The sequence below is a fragment of the Trematomus bernacchii genome, unplaced genomic scaffold (assembly GCF_902827165.1).
Source record: "Trematomus bernacchii unplaced genomic scaffold, fTreBer1.1, whole genome shotgun sequence".
In the NCBI taxonomy this organism is placed as follows: Eukaryota; Metazoa; Chordata; class Actinopteri; order Perciformes; family Nototheniidae; genus Trematomus; species Trematomus bernacchii.
Genome location: NW_022987910.1, coordinates 7676879 through 7694730, shown reverse-complemented (window position 1 = coordinate 7694730; position 17852 = coordinate 7676879). Strand labels below are relative to the sequence as shown.

The following is a 17852-nucleotide window of genomic DNA, read 5'->3' as shown; positions in this document are numbered from 1 at the left end:
TGGAGGTGCCACTGTTATGGGGACATGCTGGGGGTCATTAGTCCGTCCTTTGGGGGTCTGTGAGCGGGTAAAGAGAGGTGATTTTCCCGGTCTCTGTCCTGGAGATCTGAAATAAACAGAGTCCCCATTTCAGGGACACCTCTTGGAGGTCTCTAGGCCGTCCTTTGGGGGTCTGTGAGCGGGCAGAGAGAGGGGACTTTGCCGGACTCTCTCCTGGAGGTGTGAAATAAACAGAGTCCCACTGTTAGGGACTGGTGCTGGGGGTCTCTAGGCCGTCCTTTGGGGGTCTGTGAGCGGGCAAAGAGAGGGGATTTTCCCGGTCTCTGTCCTAGAGGTGTGAAATAAACAGAGTCCCACTGTTAGGGACTGGTGCTGGAGGTTTCTAGGCCGTCCTTTGGGGGTCTGTGAGCGGGCAGAGAGAGGGGACTTTGCCGGACTCTCTCCTGGAGGTGTGAAATAAACACATTCCCACTGTTAGGGACTGGTGCTGGAGGTCTCTAGGCCGTCCTTTGGGGGTCTGTGAGCGGGCAAAGAGAGGGGATTTTCCCGGTCTCTGTCCTGGAGGTGTGAAATAAACAGAGTCCCACTGTTAGGGACTGGTGCTGGAGGTCTCTAGGCCGTCCTTTGGGGGTCTGTGAGCGGGCAGAGAGAGGGGACTTTGCCGGACTCTCTCCTGGAGGTGTGAAATAAACAGAGTCCCACTGTTAGGGACTGGTGCTGGAGGTCTCTAGGCCGTCCTTTGGGGGTCTGTGAGCGGGCAAAGAGAGGTGATTTTCCTGTTGTCTCTCCTGGAAGTGTGAAATAAACTAAGTCCCCAGACCTCTTGTTTACCGGACCCGGGGAACCCCCCCGAGACCCCCGATGCGTCCCCCTATTTTAGAAACCCGAGTAAGGTTGTGTAACTCACCACAGTAAATGTATGTATAAATGCATAACATATACAGCCGGTGGCTGTATATTATATGCGGAGAGGGATCTGGGGGCTAACTATTGGTAAGCCCCCGAGCACCCACTTCCCACATATTCCCTGTGAAATAAACAGAGTGCTACATTTTGAAAATATCAGAATACCTCCATGGCGCATAACTGCACTTTACAAGCCAGGGAAGAGGCCAGAATCCTGGGTATACATTTTGTAAATAGTGCAATACCTCCAAGGCGCATAACTGCACTTTACAAGCCAGGGAAGATGCCTGAATCCTGGGGTAAACATTGTTTAATTGTTTAAGTGTTTTTAAATGTATGGAACAGTGTTTTGTCTCTTTCAAAACTCTCCCGTCATTGGCCGGATACATGGGGACGATTTTATATTCACTATGACCGTTACTATTCCAGTGAGACGAAGTACGTCCGGTGACGGGAGTGATCCCATGTTAATTTTGTCCAAAAACCAGAGCATTCCCTTATCCCTCATAATTAAATTTGTATGTAAAAATCTGAGAGAAAAAGTTAGCTGCTAATGGTAGCCACCAGAGTGTATGCAGCTTCCGGTTTTGGCCACGCGTCACTCTCACTCCATATTTGTTAACTTGTTGGTGTGTATAGAACTTTCCCTCGATTCCATTGGCTCTAGCGGTTATAAAGAGATTTCATTCATCAAAATCGACCAAGGGGGGCCAGAGATAGGTCAAATCCACCCAAATGACCCCAGAAGTGTTTTTTTTTGCTAAATCTCTCTAAAAAGGTCAAATTTCAATTGTTTTGCATCAATCCTGATACAGGGTACTTATTATATGTTGTACTTTGGATTCCTAAAGCTTTTAGTCTACTAACCCATCATCCAAGGGTAGTTTTCACTATAAGTAAAATAGAATTTCTGGACGGACACTATAATTTACAGTTTTTTACTATGTTCAATCTGAATTTTCTTTAAAATAAAAAACATCTATATTGATTCTGACTTTTCTACATCCAACCCGCAGGTTTATCATTACTTTGAGAACAAAGATTATTAATTTAACCCTTTTAGAAGGGAAGATATGGTCATTTGTTCTGGGAATGTCATTTTCGAGCCTGAGACCTGAAAAACAGGCTCAGGGCTTAAGAGGTTAAGAAAAAGGCATTTTAAACAGTCATTAAAAAGCAACACAATCTACCTGCATAGCAATTACTCTAAACGTGTAATAACGTGCTTTAACCAGTAGGTGGTTTGGGTTAAAAAGCTGTCAAGTTTACAGTGTTAACAAAATAAAATATACTGCTGTTTCCGGTTTAGTTTACGACGGATATATTTTGTTATTGTTTTGATATTTGTAACACAAAAGTGATGGAAAAACCCCACAGCAACACAGAAAAGATGGTCTTAACATGACCCAGCGGTCTAGTAGTTAATAAAAAACAATAATATCAAAACAAAATATTACTACTAACTTTATTGTGAAATTAAAACAGAACGGTAAAAGAATAGTTTCCGGTCTATTCTGAGGCCCGATCTCTGTAGATAAATAAAGAACTACGACAGATGTGTAATATTTAATGCAGCAGAACCATTTATTACAATGCATTCATGTGATGACTTTCAAAGAGTAAAGCAAGCACTGCTGAAAAAAGTATGATTTAATCTTTTACGAAACGTTTTTTTTCATATGGAATGCAGTTGGAGGTCAACCAATCACAGAACTTGAGAACTATTCACGGTGTTTGTCAAACAAAGCACATGGTGTAGTCCCAAATGATAGCTGAGGATTCTGGGTAGTGTAGTGTCTTCTGCCATCCTAAACTCCGAAAAATATTTGTTTCTCCGAATCGAAGGGGAAAAATACAAAAGCATTGCACACAATTTAAACCAATCAATGTTGTGTAATTAACAAGGATCATCTGGTGTTTTTGAGTTGATGAGTACTGCAGATATAACTGTAAAATCATTCGACAGTAAGGAGAATATTTACTTCCGGGTGTAAAATCCTCCGTTATCCAATGGGAATGGACGCTCACATTGCCTTTAAACAGCCGCCGACATAAACGGATGCGGTGCTTCCATGAGTGTCAAATACCGCCGCCGATGGGAATACATTTCAATCAGTTGAAAGCTCTTTGCGTCCGTTTATGAAGCTGAAGGAGCCTGGGCATGTCCCAACTGCACGCCATGGGACCCTGACACTTTTGGGAACATTAAAAACAACTAGGCTAAATAAGGAACAAATAAGCAGCCAGGCAGGACCTCCGGCAAGGGCAAATTGTACTGTACACAATGACCCCATAAAGGCCCATAAATATTTGGTTTAACCAATCACAACGAAAAACAATTGCATACTGTAGGTCAGGGGTATTCAACTAAAATTCAACGAGGTCCAGTTAGAGAAAATGTCCCCATGCAAAGGTCCGGAACTTCAAAATGTCTAACTTGCTTTATGAATTAGTGTGATATATATTGAAGTAACCTGTAGCTTTATCTACGTCTGCATGTAATCAACAAAGGACTGCCAATCAAATAAAGAAAGTACAATTCATAAACAACAATATTTATTGTCAATGAACATTGACTATGTACAGTAAATACTGTGGATGTGTGTAATGTTCCTCTCTGGCTGCATTTAAAAATAAAATAGGAGAAAACAAATAAAATAGCTTTTGAAAATGTGTGCATCTTAAAAGTGCTTAATTTTAGATAAATAAAATAAAGTGTAGCAGCAGCTTGAGTTTCCCTTTTTCTTTGTTAACCGTTTCACATCATGACTTAGCCGATTATAGAACAATATCAGTCTTTACACATCATAACAATTGAACAGTTTTAAAGTTTCTCTTTCTTTCCCTCTTATATTGCAGTCCCTCACTCACTTTTTTTTAATTCAGTGCGAGAATTGAGCTTGAGCTTGTCCTGCCAGGAGTTTAAATCTGGGCTGAAATGGTGTCAGGGCCATTCTCATACACACATGCAGGTGCTCATTGGTTAGCCTCGGTTAGCCTGCCCTGGAACGATATTTAGTTTTATTTTTGATATTTTGATCCTGGTGTGACCTCAGTTCTGACTTGAGAGGGAATGTTTGGTCAAACACTTTGTGTTTTGTCTCATAGTGGCGTTTTGGCACTTTTAATGAGCGCCACGGTCTCTGAACAAATGAAACACACTGGCTCTGTGCTCCCAGTGGGCCGGATGAACATGAATGAGTCCGTCCACTCAGGGTTAAAAGCTCTGTTCTCACTTCTTGGAGAGCGCCATGTGTAATTATTTGTCTCTCCCTGTCTGCCGCTAACACGCCTGTTCACTCTCCTCTCCGTTTCTCTCCCTGAATCGCTAATTATTCTCTTCACTCACTTTCCTCTCCGCTTCTCTCTGCCGCTCTCTCGTCTCTTCTTCTGTGTTTCTCTCCCTGTATCGCTCACTCGTCTCTTTCGCCCCCTGTTGGCGGCGGTTAAAATAGAATCGCCCCGTCAAAATTGAATTCCCCTATTAATGTATTGATTATAGGTCCGGGTCCGTATAGGTCGGCGTCTGGGTCCGGATCCGGACCGCGGTCCGCCTGTTGCCGATCCCTGCTGTAGGTGAAGACTGTTAAGGAATAATTCTTCTAGATATCTAACCTTTTACTCTGACATGTGTTATCTCCTTTAAGGAAAGGCCTTGGTGCCATATGTGTTGTTGTCACCAGTGTGTGACCGGTCAACTTGACTGGCACGAAGGGTAATTGTTGTGGGAACACTGAGGCACTTATTTATCGGTGTTTGTGGGCTCTAGGATGTGAAATCCTTGAGGCCATGAGCGTCGGACGCAGGTGATTCAGTGTTTAGTCTACTCCTTCAGAGATGTTGATTTCTCTCTGTGAACCTGTTAAAAGGTCTAGCATAGAGAGAGGTTCTTCAGAATTGACGTGGCAACTCTACCGTGTGGTCAGAACCTCTGACTCTTTGATTTGTGATGTGAATCCTCCGGCCGAATACTCTGAATAAACCCATCAGTGTTTGACATCAAAGCTCCAACTCTCACCGTGTCTCCTTCCTGAGTCGGTGACTCCATGCATTGCTACACAGAAGTTTCCTCCACAAATTGGCATTGTCGGCAGGACCAGCGGTTCCAGGTCTCACAGCGGATGGTAAGAATAACACTCAACACTGTTGCAAATGTGCCCCCAGAAATGTGGTGTTTCACTAAGGAACAATTAAAGGATGATCCCATGTGTACCACATGGACACCAAATTACAAAGATCCCAGTTTAGGGGTCACTAGATGTTCATTTATTGAACCAGGTTCAGATGTAATTAAGTCACCAGAGAGTGATGTAGACTCTTCAAAAAATGCCTTAATTACTCCACCTAAACAAACTCAAACCAATTCCGCAATGAGTTTAATGTTAGACTATGCACATGAACGCAATGTTAGCAACTGTTGGCTGTGCCAGAACATGCCAGAATCCATGTACTCTCCCATGTTCAGCCCAATTCCTTTCACAAAAGCTGACTACAGTTTAGTCACCTGGAGTGATATAGCATCCCGAATTAGCGAGGATGCAGATGATTGTTACACCCCTTCCTACCCCATAGACTTTGAGCAACCTTTAAAGTACAATGGCTTAATCTCGCTCATTGTTGACACAGTAAATAAAGACTACCTGCCAGACGGTTTCAAACGATTGAGGGTCCTAAAACTTATATATGTGAAGAAATACATTGAACTAGCTTTTGAATACAGATTCCAATTAGCTCTAGTCCAGACTAATTGCTCAGCCACTTCCACAAGTCCAACATGTTCACCTCAACCGCACACACCATCTTTGTTGGTTGAAGCCTTGGTAGCAGTTATACCCTGGTTTGGCGTCCGAACAGTGGACTCAGTGAAAGTTAAAATACATGACTGTTCACTGCCATTACCCTTAGGTAAATCCCCTACACGTGACTGTTCCGTTTATGTTCCCCCAGTTGTGGTGCATGAGTGGAAGAATGTGTCCATCTGCTTCCAGAGCGGAGGAGGGTTTTCACCCTCTGACGATGTGGGCCACAGCGACTGTAACACCGTAGTAAAGATCAAGTTAACCAGAACTCCCCTTCCAGAGAGGGTTTACTTGGTTTGTGGGAACAGAGCCTACGGTTGCGTGCCTTATGATACTTTTGATGGCACCTGTTATCTAGCCTATCTAATCCCTTTGATCCGTAAAGTAGAGACTGAGGAGATTGCAGCAATATTCCCTGCCCTACACAGAACTCGTAGAACCATCACAACAGGTCAGCAGCTGGCTAGCGCATTTCTGCCCTGGTACGGTATTTATGTTTCCCAGCAGGAAATTATAGCTCTCTCCAAGGTTGTGGAGAAGCACCTTAATGTGTCCAACACAGCCATGTTAGCTGAACACAAAGAACTGTAGGAAGTTAGAACAGTGGCATTACAGAATCGCATGGCCCTGGATCTTCTACTAGCAGCACAGGGGGGTACATGCAAGGTGATTGAATCTGAGTGTTGTTCTTTCATCTCTGATGCCACACCTGAGGTCATGGATATGGCTCATGATACTGCTAGGGGAATAAAAGAATTGCACGAAACTCATGGGTTTGCATTTGGGGATTTAACTGGAACATTTGGGTCATGGGGAGGGGGGATTGTAAAATTCATTGTTACCATTTCAGTGTTTATCATAGGTGTGCTAATCCTGATAATGTGCCTAGTCACTGTAGTTAAACTAGTCCTGCGAAAGATTACCAAAGCCGCCCTCCAGGCCCCACAGAGACTAGTGGGGTACACCACCGTTGATGACACCGTGATGATGTACGACGCCGAGCTTCCAGACCCGTGGGTCGCTGCCGTGGTTTCCGAACCATGGGTTCCCCCTTACAATGACCAATGAATTAAAATTGATGCTTAGATTAAAGAAAAGATATTTTGACTTTTCCCTTTCAGGTTGTTACACTACACGACAAATATCTGATTTTTCCTTTTCAGATTTTGAACAATGTATTTGATTAAAATGAATGTATTGATTTTTCTAAGACTAAGTGCCTTACTATTGACTAAAGCGTAATGAAGTAAACGTAAAGTAATCCTAAAATTGAGGACACTGCAATTTTGCAGATTACAGATTGATCAAATCACCACTGTGAATTTTATGCCTTAGCTGGATCTCTTATGATCCTAAGTTTTAAATGCTTTTGACTAGTGATTGCCTTAAAGCAAATCTTTAAGCTGTTTCTGGTTTTGATTTTATAGTTTGATAAATGACATTAACTAATGGTTTAAAATGATAAAAGATATTAGTTTAAAACAAATATTTTGCTATTAGGTATCTGTGTTTTATGTGTGTTTATTATTGTACTTATTGACAAAAGATGCTCCAAACACTGATGAGAGATAATTTTTCCTATTATGATTGCCTGTATCAATCATTGTGATTGAATGTTTCAATCTTACTCTACTTTGTGATGTAATTGAATGTAAGGTGAGACCACACTCGAATCTGAAGACGCCTATTGATTTAAGTATTGACCAGAATTATTAGACTAATGTTTTAAGGTTATCAAAAATGATAAAAAGAGAGGAACTGTTAAGGAATAATTCTTCTAGATATCTAACCTTTTACTCTGACATGTGTTATCTCCTTTAAGGAAAGGCCTTGGTGCCATATGTGTTGTTGTCACCAGTGTGTGACCGGTCAACTTGACTGGCACGAAGGGTAATTGTTGTGGGAACACTGAGGCACTTATTTATCGGTGTTTGTGGGCTCTAGGATGTGAAATCCTTGAGGCCATGAGCGTCGGACGCAGGTGATTCAGTGTTTAGTCTACTCCTTCAGAGATGTTGATTTCTCTCTGTGAACCTGTTAAAAGGTCTAGCATAGAGAGAGGTTCTTCAGAATTGACGTGGCAACTCTACCGTGTGGTCAGAACCTCTGACTCTTTGATTTGTGATGTGAATCCTCCGGCCGAATACTCTGAATAAACCCATCAGTGTTTGACATCAAAGCTCCAACTCTCACCGTGTCTCCTTCCTGAGTCGGTGACTCCATGCATTGCTACACAGAAGTTTCCTCCACAAAGACTACGGACAGCTTGTGTGAAATGTGTTTGGAGATTGACTAGTAATAATGTGATTAATTATTAAATTAATTTCAAACAATAGTATTGAAAGGTTTTTAAGTGTCTATTACTAAGACTGGAACAATTCCAGGTTACTTTTGAGAATATACATTAAAGGATGATACAAAATGTACTTAATGAAATTCCATTTGAACAATTGCATTTTATTTGTAATTGTTGCCTTTTAAGACTCAGATGATTCTGAAACATCAGATGTATTTTAGACCAAACAAACCCAGACCCAACACTTACTGGTAGCTACATCATATTGTAAAGCTAATGTGCATGTTATAATGGTGCGTATGCTTATGGCTGATTCACAGCTGAGCATTGTATGTGTTTCAGTTAGTGTGCTGTGTCCCAAAAGATGCAATCTTTGAAAATGGTTATATTTCAAATATAACAATAAGAATATTCAAAAAGAAATTATGAACTTGTTGAAGGATTTTTGGACTATGGGATGTAGTATTTTCCTCTTTGGCAATAATGTTATAGCAATTCAGCCAGCAGTATTTAATATTTTTTTGGAAATGTTTATCAAGTACCACACACGGTCTGAATGTTGACTTTATTTATTCACTTTATTTTATATTTTCAGTAACTGATCAACATGTATTGTAAAATAGGGTATTATTAGTAAATTCACAAAATTACATTACAATTAGTAAAATATTGAGCATAAAAGAAACTCCAATATGAATATTTAAATCAACAAGGAAAGCATATTTGAATGTGCACAGTATAGGCTTTATAAAGCCATCTACATTTTTTACAAACCCCTGCTCATTAAATGTTTCTTGGTGTTTTTCTCTGGCTTAAATAAAATAATAAAACATTTTGGAGCGAATATACACGTAATTAGTCCAAAACTGGAGGCCAGAATGGCAAATATCTCCACAGCTACAGTAAATTTCCCAGGAGAGCTGACATATGCTGGGATAAATGTGATCCAGACTGCACAGAATATCAACATGCTGAATGTGATAAGCTTGGCTTCATTAAAGTTATTAGGTAGTTTCCGAGCTAGGACAGCTAACACAAAGCAAAAGACAGCCAGTAAGCCTATATACCCAAGTACAGCCCAGAACCCCAAAGCTGATCCTAATGCGCACTCCAGGATGATTCTCTCCTTGTATGTCGTGAGGTTTTTCATTGGAAAGGGGGGACTAAGAACTAACCAAATAGTACATATCAAAACTTGAATAAACGTGAAAGACACTACAGTCAATCTTTGCTGTGAAGGCCCAAACCATTTCATCAAATTACTACCTGGTAGTGTAGCTTTGAAGGCCGTCAGAACTACTATAGTTTTTCCAAGAACACAAGACATGCAGAGGACGAATGTAATCCCAAACGCTGTGTGGCGCAGCATGCAGGACCACTCAGAGGGTGCTCCAATGAATGTTAATGAACATAAGAAACATAGAGTCAGGGAGAAGAGCAGCAAGAAGCTCAGCTCAGAGTTGTTGGCCCTGACAATTGGTGAGCTCCTGTGACGATAGAACACAGCCGCTGTTATAATGGCGAGACAGGCACCACCGATTGAAAAAGCAGCCAAGATGATTCCAAGGGGCTCGTTGAAGGAAAGAAACTCTACAGGTTTGGGAAGACATGTATCTCTCTCTGTATTAGGCCAGAATTCCTTGGGGCAAGGGAAACAATCAAAGGAATCTGAAAAAAAAGGAAAAGAGCTTTAAGCAGTTAGAATTTATATTTTATGTTGTAGACATACATTAGAAAAACAAATACCTGTAGCATTGCTAATCTCTCCCTCGGGACACGGTGTACAGTCATAACAGCAGATGGGTTTTCCTTTCTGAAGCACTTTACGAGTTCCTGAAGGACAGCTGTCAGTGCACACTGACACAGGCACCTGTCACATATATACAAATTAACTCACATGTGCTCTGAAGCTAAAATGATAAAAGGATAGATTCATGTTTTTTTCTTCACAACGTTTTTTTTTGTGTCTTTTACATTTCTGTTTAGTTAAAAAAAAAAAAAAAGGAAGTAAACATGTATTTTAAACAATAAAACGTAAATGTCATGTTAAAAACAACAAGTCCTCCAACTCATACGACCAAATAGGTCGATTGTTCAAGCCCTTATTACGACCAAATAGGTTGATTGTTCAAGCGCTTATTACGACCTATAATCACGTTTTAAAGTTTTCGACCTCTAGTGCTCCCGTTGAATGCAAATGCTACGCAGGCTTGTATATTCACAAATAACCCTCTCTGGAAAATCCTAAATTGTAGGATAGTTTGGTCATTAAATACTTTTTGATTAGATTCCTAGCGAGAAGTGTATATTGTACTTTCAGAATCGACGTCCAGTGAATGTGTAGGATCTATAGTTTGATAGATATTACGAAGATGATTTGAGATCTCGCCAGGAGAACGTGTATATGCGGCAGCCTCCATGTAAAGTTAGCGTCAAGACTCACGGGGTGAGAACAGTATTTCCGGTCTCGAAGTTTTCATAATAAAACCGTATTCCCCCCACTGTCAAATGATTTTAAAGCCATATCTGCAGTACTCATCAACTAAAAACATCAGTTTATCCTTGTTAATTACACAACATTAATTGGATTAAATTGTGTACAATGCTTTTGTGTTTTTCCCATTGGTTTTTCCCTTTCGATTCTGAGACACATTTATTTTTTCAGAGGTTTTGATAGGCTAAAACATCGAACTTCAAGCTCGGTGATTGGATGTTTTAGCCGCAATGCACGGTAGGATATGGTGTTTATGTGATATGAAATCCGAAAACATTTAAAAAAAAATAATAATACTTTATTCCGAGTGTGCTTGCTTTTCTCTTTGGAAGTCATCACATAACGGCATTGTAATACATGGTTTGGCTACATTAAATATTACACATCTGCAGTAGTTCTCTATTTATAGAGCCCTGATTAGAAGACCTTTGGACAAACTGGAAGAAATGCCGCCGATATGTCACAATAAAGTTAATAGTAATATTGTGTTTGATATTATTATGTTTTATTAACTAGACCACTGGTTTTTTAACCCGCACCGCCTAGTGGTTAAAGCACGTTATTGAATTTAGTTGTTGAATAAGTTATATTTGATGAAAACATTTAAATATTAAGAGTAGCCTACATACTGTACAAAATAGGGGGAAAGTAGAAGGTCGATGATAGAAATATAGAATAGAAAATATCAAGAAGATACTGTAGTGATCTCTACAATAAAACAGCTAGTGGAGGACGTCCAAAGATATTAACAGGAGGATGTGCAAAACAGACAAACTAATAAGGCTTTATTAAACATTACTTTAAGTTAAGGTCTTCTTTTGAATAAGAAAAAAACTTTGGGGGTATCAACAGATAAATATTAAGTCTGACAAAGTACTTAACGTCTAATATATTGCATAGTTCATTTTGGCACTTGACAATCACCTCCCCTGAATTTTACTCAGGTGCAACTAAAGTCTGATTTAAGGGTTGTATATATTTCATATCATTAATCAGAATCTGCAAAGTAACTAAAATAAATGTAGTGGAGTAAAAATGTCAGGTTAACCTCTGAATTGTAGTGGAGTAGAACAAAGTAGTACATGCTGTTGTAACACAAACATTTCCCAACTTGGGATCAATAAATTATATCTTATCTTATCTTATCTTATCTTAAGATGATCGATGGCTACTGCCATATTTGCAAAATTTGCCTCTGAACCTTGACAAGTGCATGTTTCAGGGCTTATCAATTAACAACAGGAGGGGTCACAGACATAAGACCAGCTGTTAAATAAAGCTCTTCTGACCTTAGCTGTCATGTGGGTATATTAATGCTGCCCATTATGGACACAAGCTATTTTCACCCATTTATTAATTATATATTATATATACACCGTTTGAGTCCAGTTTTGGATAGTCTGCCGTGGTTACATTCCATTTCAAATAGCTGTTTGACGCTCGGCGTAACCTTGCCGCACTGCCACTCCAACATCCAATCACAGAGCTTGAGGATTAATCACAAGGTTTGTAAAGCAAAGCGGATGTTGTAGTCCCAAACGATAGCTGAGGATTCTGGGTAGTGTAGTGATTTCGGAAACTCTGTAGTGTCTAAACTCTGAAAAAACTATTTGTTTCTCCGAATCGAAGGTTAAAAACACATAAGCATTGTACACAATTTAAACCAATCAATATTGTGTAATTAACAACGATAAACTGATGTTTTTTAGTGGATGAGTAGTGCAGATATCATTGTGTAATCATTTGACAGTGAGGGGAATACTTCCGGTTTTATTATGAAAACTTCGAGACCTGAAATACTGTTTTCACCCCGTGAGGGTTGACGCCAACTTTACATGGACGCTGCGTAAAGACGTACACGTTCTCCTGGCGAGACCTCAAATCATCTTCGTAATATCTATCAAACTACACATCTACTGGATGTGGATTCTAAAAGTACAATACACACTTCTCGCTAGAAATCGAATCAAAAAGCATTTTAATGGCCAAACTATTCCACAATTTAGGATTTCCCAGAGAGGGTTATTTGTGAATAAACGACCCTCCGGAGCGTTTGCAATCAACGGAAGCATATGCCGCAAATTGTTGTTTCTTACACGACCACTAGAGGTGCTACACTTTAAAACGTGACTATGGGTCGTAATAAGCTGCTGAACAATCGACCTATTTGGTCGTTTTTTGTAGGAGGACAGGCTGGTTAAAAATACTCTCTCATTATTCGTAACATTGGAATTCTAATGAGGTACCGAGGTTCGGACATCATACCCTTTGAGATGATATGATGTAGCATGTTAAACTATTGCTTTGGGGCTCCTCACCTGTGTGCCACCCTCCACCCAGGTGAGGTTCCTGTTGATAAGGAACTCCTGGCCCACCGGCAGTGATGAATCGTATTGCCCCACAGTCACCAACTCAATGCTGCCACTCTCATTTCTTTGCCAGTTTACCAGCTCATATGTGGCCACAGGATCCCCGTTAGCATCAAATGACACATCATAACCATTTTGGGAAAAATTAACTTTTTTCAACTGATTAAGAACCTAGGGATGAAGTAAAGGAAGATAGTTAAGGGGATGAAATAAATAATTTAAAAGTAAAATGAGCATTCATTTGATAACATAGACGTGAAGCTTAAAAAGAACATCATTATTTTTACTGACCTCTTTGGCCTCTAGCTTAGTGAACTTATCACACTGTGTAGTAGAATCAGTTTTCTGACACACTGCGTTATGAATGGCATGCGCTATTGCATAGACAGCCTTGTACGCCATGTTAGTGACTCGAAGTTGAGATGTGTCAGTGTATGAGCTCTGGAGCGTCTTTATATCTTCAGTTCCATCACACACACTCCTGTCCGTGGCTTCACCTAAAAACACAGAGACAGAGGGAGGTGTTTTTAGCCATGACGATTACATTCATTAATTGTTATGTGTGTATTGTGTTATTTAACCTGCCAAACAAGCATTGCAGGATTTACATCACATTTCAAATCACTGTTTTGTGGACATGTCTATCTGTTTTTTACGTTATTAGTTTATTTTAGCAGCTCATATTTACATAAATCAGTCATCAGACAAATACTTATTGTATAAGGCAAAATATGTATTCCTTTTATTTAATACTGACTTGTCCTGTTATAATAGGCGCGTTCACACCAAGTACTTTGCCGTATTTAGTGCTGGCACTCAGTGCCCCGGCACTTATTACCCCAGGGCATGTACAGATCGCGTTCACACCGGAGTACTTTTCCCTGAGGGAAGATTACGGAAATGAGCCGCCGACGTCACTTCGTCTTCTTCTGCTTTGTGTTTACTGGCAGGCCGCAAACAACTTCACGGCGTATACTGCCACCCGGAGTCCCCGGCCGGAAGTCCCCGGAGTTGGGGACTGGCTTCAGTAGAAGCTGCTGGGAGTCCCAGCAGCGTCTACTGAAGCCTTCCGAGTAAATCGCCAGAACGCCGACACCTCCTCATCTCCACAGCTCCCATGTTTTATTTTGTGTTGCCATAAGTTAGTCTCTGCGTTTGTGCACTGGGCGAATGCTAATGCTAATAATGCTAATGCCACGATAATAAAATGGCGGCTCTACAAAACATTTCAGAGTTGTACGGGGCGTGGTTTGCAATTCGCCCAGCCAATCAGAACTGGGGCACTTTTTTCCCCCAGGAAAGTACCATCTCTCAGCAGGCACTAAAAATGGGGGTAAAAGTTCCCGAGATTAAGAGCTCTTTTTGGTGTGAACGCGACATAAGGGGTACTAACGGAACTAAACGCGAAAAGTACGGTGAAAAGTACTCCGGTGTGAACGCGGCTAATGATGCATGATGGACACTATAACCAGCAGTACAGAATAATCAGAGACTGTTATCACACTATAAATACAATTTCTGCCATCTGCTGTCTGGTAGACGGTAACACACTAACAGGCCTACACAGCTTGATTCAACACGTAATAAGACTGCTGAACTCTTGAAGTCAGGATACTGTCCCTCTACATTTAAATACTTGTACTTACTCTTTAACTCACCTACATTATGTATGTACATACCGTGTATATATTACTTCTCATAAAGCATACATTTACTACATTCCTTTTTAACACTAGAACCGCCAATCGGGTCAATTTGACCCAGAGCTGTTTTTTATTGTATGTAACTTTTTTTCAATAAGATATTAAAGTCTCCCAGTCTGTGACTTTTCCTGAAAGTGTGTTATGTAGCACCCTATGTTGTTAAAAATTGTCAATATGAAGTCAGATTGAAGAAATCGCCCAAAAAATTGCCATTTATACCTATTTCCGCCCAGCGGGTCATATTGACCCCACCCCTTTTCATATAAACATGACGTGTTGCTATAGCAACGCCTTTTGTCTACTGCGGTTCCTTATAGATTGAGAGATAGAGAGATAGATGGATAGATATATTGATAGATAGTTATAGATAGAGAGATAGAGAGAGATAGAGACAGTCTGTAGTGAAGGAGTGCGCTCCCGCTCACGGGAGACTGCTCGCGCTGCGCTCCGCAGCAAACAGCTGTGGGGCGAGTTGAAAGTACGTTATGCTGGCCGGGGTGTCTAAATAATGCTTCCGGCCCAGCGGGCCATTTATAATGTCGAGCCCTGTCATATGAAAAGCTGAGAGTCCACAGATTCTATTGGTATACGTTTCATCCCTGTGCAATCAAAGCTCACTGTTCAATAAAAGAACATTTTACCTTGAAAATCAGTGCATTCTAATAGCGGGTCAATTTGACCCAGGTGGCGGTTTTAGGTATACAAAAACCTCTGGCGTTTCTAGTGTTAAAGTTCATCTTCTTGATTTTACAATGACTGTAACCTGTCAACAAATATATTCCAAAATTTATATAAATATATTTTTGACATATATTTTAACTCTGCACTATATGTTTTGGATAAACATATTCTAGAGCGTGATTTTTTTTTTTCAGCATTTATTTTATGATCATTTTTGAACGGAGACTTTCCTTAAATTATTGTGCATTGAGGAATAAATAGCTTTCATCTATACAAATAAACAGTCTGTAATCAATGCATAATAGCCTATGTAGAATAATGTATATGTATGTTATTTACAATATATTAGACAGCATTGTTAATAAACATGACCTGAACATCACATTGTGAGATCATCATTTCCCTTTCAGTCAAAATCTGGGGTTTGGTCCTTAACAGGCTGATCAATTCAGGGAGCTACACTTAGACAGAAAATAAAAAAACGAATACAATCAAGACACTACCGTGAGTGTGAGTGTCATGTATGTTTAAAATTGGCACAACTTTCTCACTTTTTACCAGCCTGCAGTTGAATGCTTCCTCCCAGAACATGGTGAGCAATGGGGAGTCAGCTACTTTAGAGGAAGAGAGATCCAGCAGGAAGTCCCTCAGACCTGGGATGACAGATTTTTCAATGCCAAATCCGATGGCTCCAGCAAGGAAGCTGAACCTCAGCATGTCTCGGTCCGTTACCCAGGACTCACTACCTATCCACTGGCGAGGTGGGGAAGGCTTGCGTGACAGCTCCTCCAGCAGAATCTTCATATCGGCAGTGGAAATAAATGCCACAACAACCTTAGCCGTTGACCTGGAGGGACATTCAATGACATATACAAATAATAGTTATAATATAAGACTAATATTGTCTTTTATAACAATATTGTCATAAATATGAAGAAAAACAAAACATGAGAGATGATAAACAGATATATTGGCACATTTCCTGTAGTAATAAAAACATGTTCCATCACTTAAAGAACTTGTTTTGGTTTTTCTGTGCAGAAGGTCAGTGTCAGCACAGGGAACTAAAGGAGAATCAGTGATATAGAAACCTGCGGATAACGTCAGCTACTCTCTGGATCCGGCTACGTGGGTTGGTCCGATAGAAAGACTCTGAGTATTCCACACAGATCCCCTCTTTACGTGCTGCATGCAGGAAAGATGCCATGCCATTGTTGCCATAGTCAGAATCCGCCCGGACAGCACCTATCCAAGTCCAGCCAAAGTGTTTTACCAGCTTGGCCAGCGCGTCAGCCTGGAATTGATCACTCGGGATTGTTCTGAAGAAACTCGGGTACTGCTGCTTATCAGATAGGCATGCACACGTGGCAAAGTAGCTCACCTAAAGAAAACAACAGTTATTTAATGGGACAGAGGCAAAACAAGTAATGGACTCAAACACAGTTTGCAATAAATTCTTAATATTTACTTGAGGTATGTTGAAGGGCCCGATGATGTGCGACATACTGATGGAACGCGTGGACCCAGACGCACCAACGACGGCCATCACCATACCAGACTGCGAGCATTTGTCACCGGTGTTAAACACCGGGTCCAGTCCCCCTGAAAGCTGAAATGCAACATTCACCGCCACGGACACCGAGGAACATGAGTCATAGATCTCATAACCAAGCTTGATGCCCGGAAGCAGCTCCGTGCTGTTGTTAATCTGCTCGATGGCGAAGACCATTGCACGCGAGAAGCGCAGTCCACGGGAGTTGATGCTGCACAAAGACATCGGTGTTAATGTTAAAACTTTAAGATTTTAAAATAATACGTGATAGACTACAAGATGACTGAAATTCAAATAGATGGTCTGGATAATAATGAATAGCATCTCTGTAGGCTTTATGGGAATTTCATTTGTCAAAAACCCAAACACTTGATTATATATCCAATATTCACAATAACTTTGCTGAATGGATTCAATGGTCCAATAAATCATAAGTTTCACATTTCTCCATTCAACAAATGGTTAAGTATATATACATCAGTTAAACTTTTGCCTTTTATGAAATAGAAAAAATAAATCCACATTATGTAAAAAACTAAAAGATTTATAAATTATTATTATTTTTAGAGTTTTTACATACAACACAGTACATTGCAACACAAATTCACAATATACACATCAATATACTGTATATGCCCACATTCTAGCCAAAATCTCCCTGTACTAACCTCCCTGCACAGCTTAGTGGCTCGGGCATGGTGGTGTAGTTATGCTTCACTGTGTGCATGTAATAGTGAAAGGAGAAAACACCCCCAATAACATAGTCACCGTCCATAGAGAATGCAGGTTGACGAGTGGTACCTTGTAGCTTACATGTCACAGATGAAGCATTAGTGCTAAGCACAGCACCAGTCCTGTCCCCTGTAAGCCCAGCCGCTTGTTTCACACCATCCCCAAAACTATTCAAAACAAGAACTGACTTCAGCTCACACAAACCTATAGACAGTATCAGACCAATAAGAGACATCTCCATCATCAACTGTCGCCAAGTGGGCAAACTGTACTGTGTGTTCTCACTGGCTTATAACGTTTTTCAGACGCTTCCCTCCTTC

The 17852-nt window shown here is 40.5% G+C and overlaps 1 protein-coding gene across 1 annotated transcript; it reads right to left on the bottom strand.

Moving 5' to 3' along the window:
- Positions 1–8767: 8767 nt before the first annotated feature.
- LOC117470590 (extracellular calcium-sensing receptor-like) lies at positions 8768–17590 on the bottom strand. The gene is made up of 8 exons (XM_034115407.1): positions 17469–17590; positions 16717–17011; positions 16340–16629; positions 15800–16095; positions 13156–13361; positions 12814–13035; positions 9748–9871; positions 8768–9669 (listed from the first exon to the last, which is right to left on the bottom strand). Exons 1-8 carry the CDS (start codon positions 17573–17575, stop codon positions 8768–8770), a joined length of 2442 nt encoding a protein of 813 aa, XP_033971298.1. The 5' UTR covers positions 17576–17590.
- Between the last annotated feature and the right edge of the window lie 262 nt (positions 17591–17852).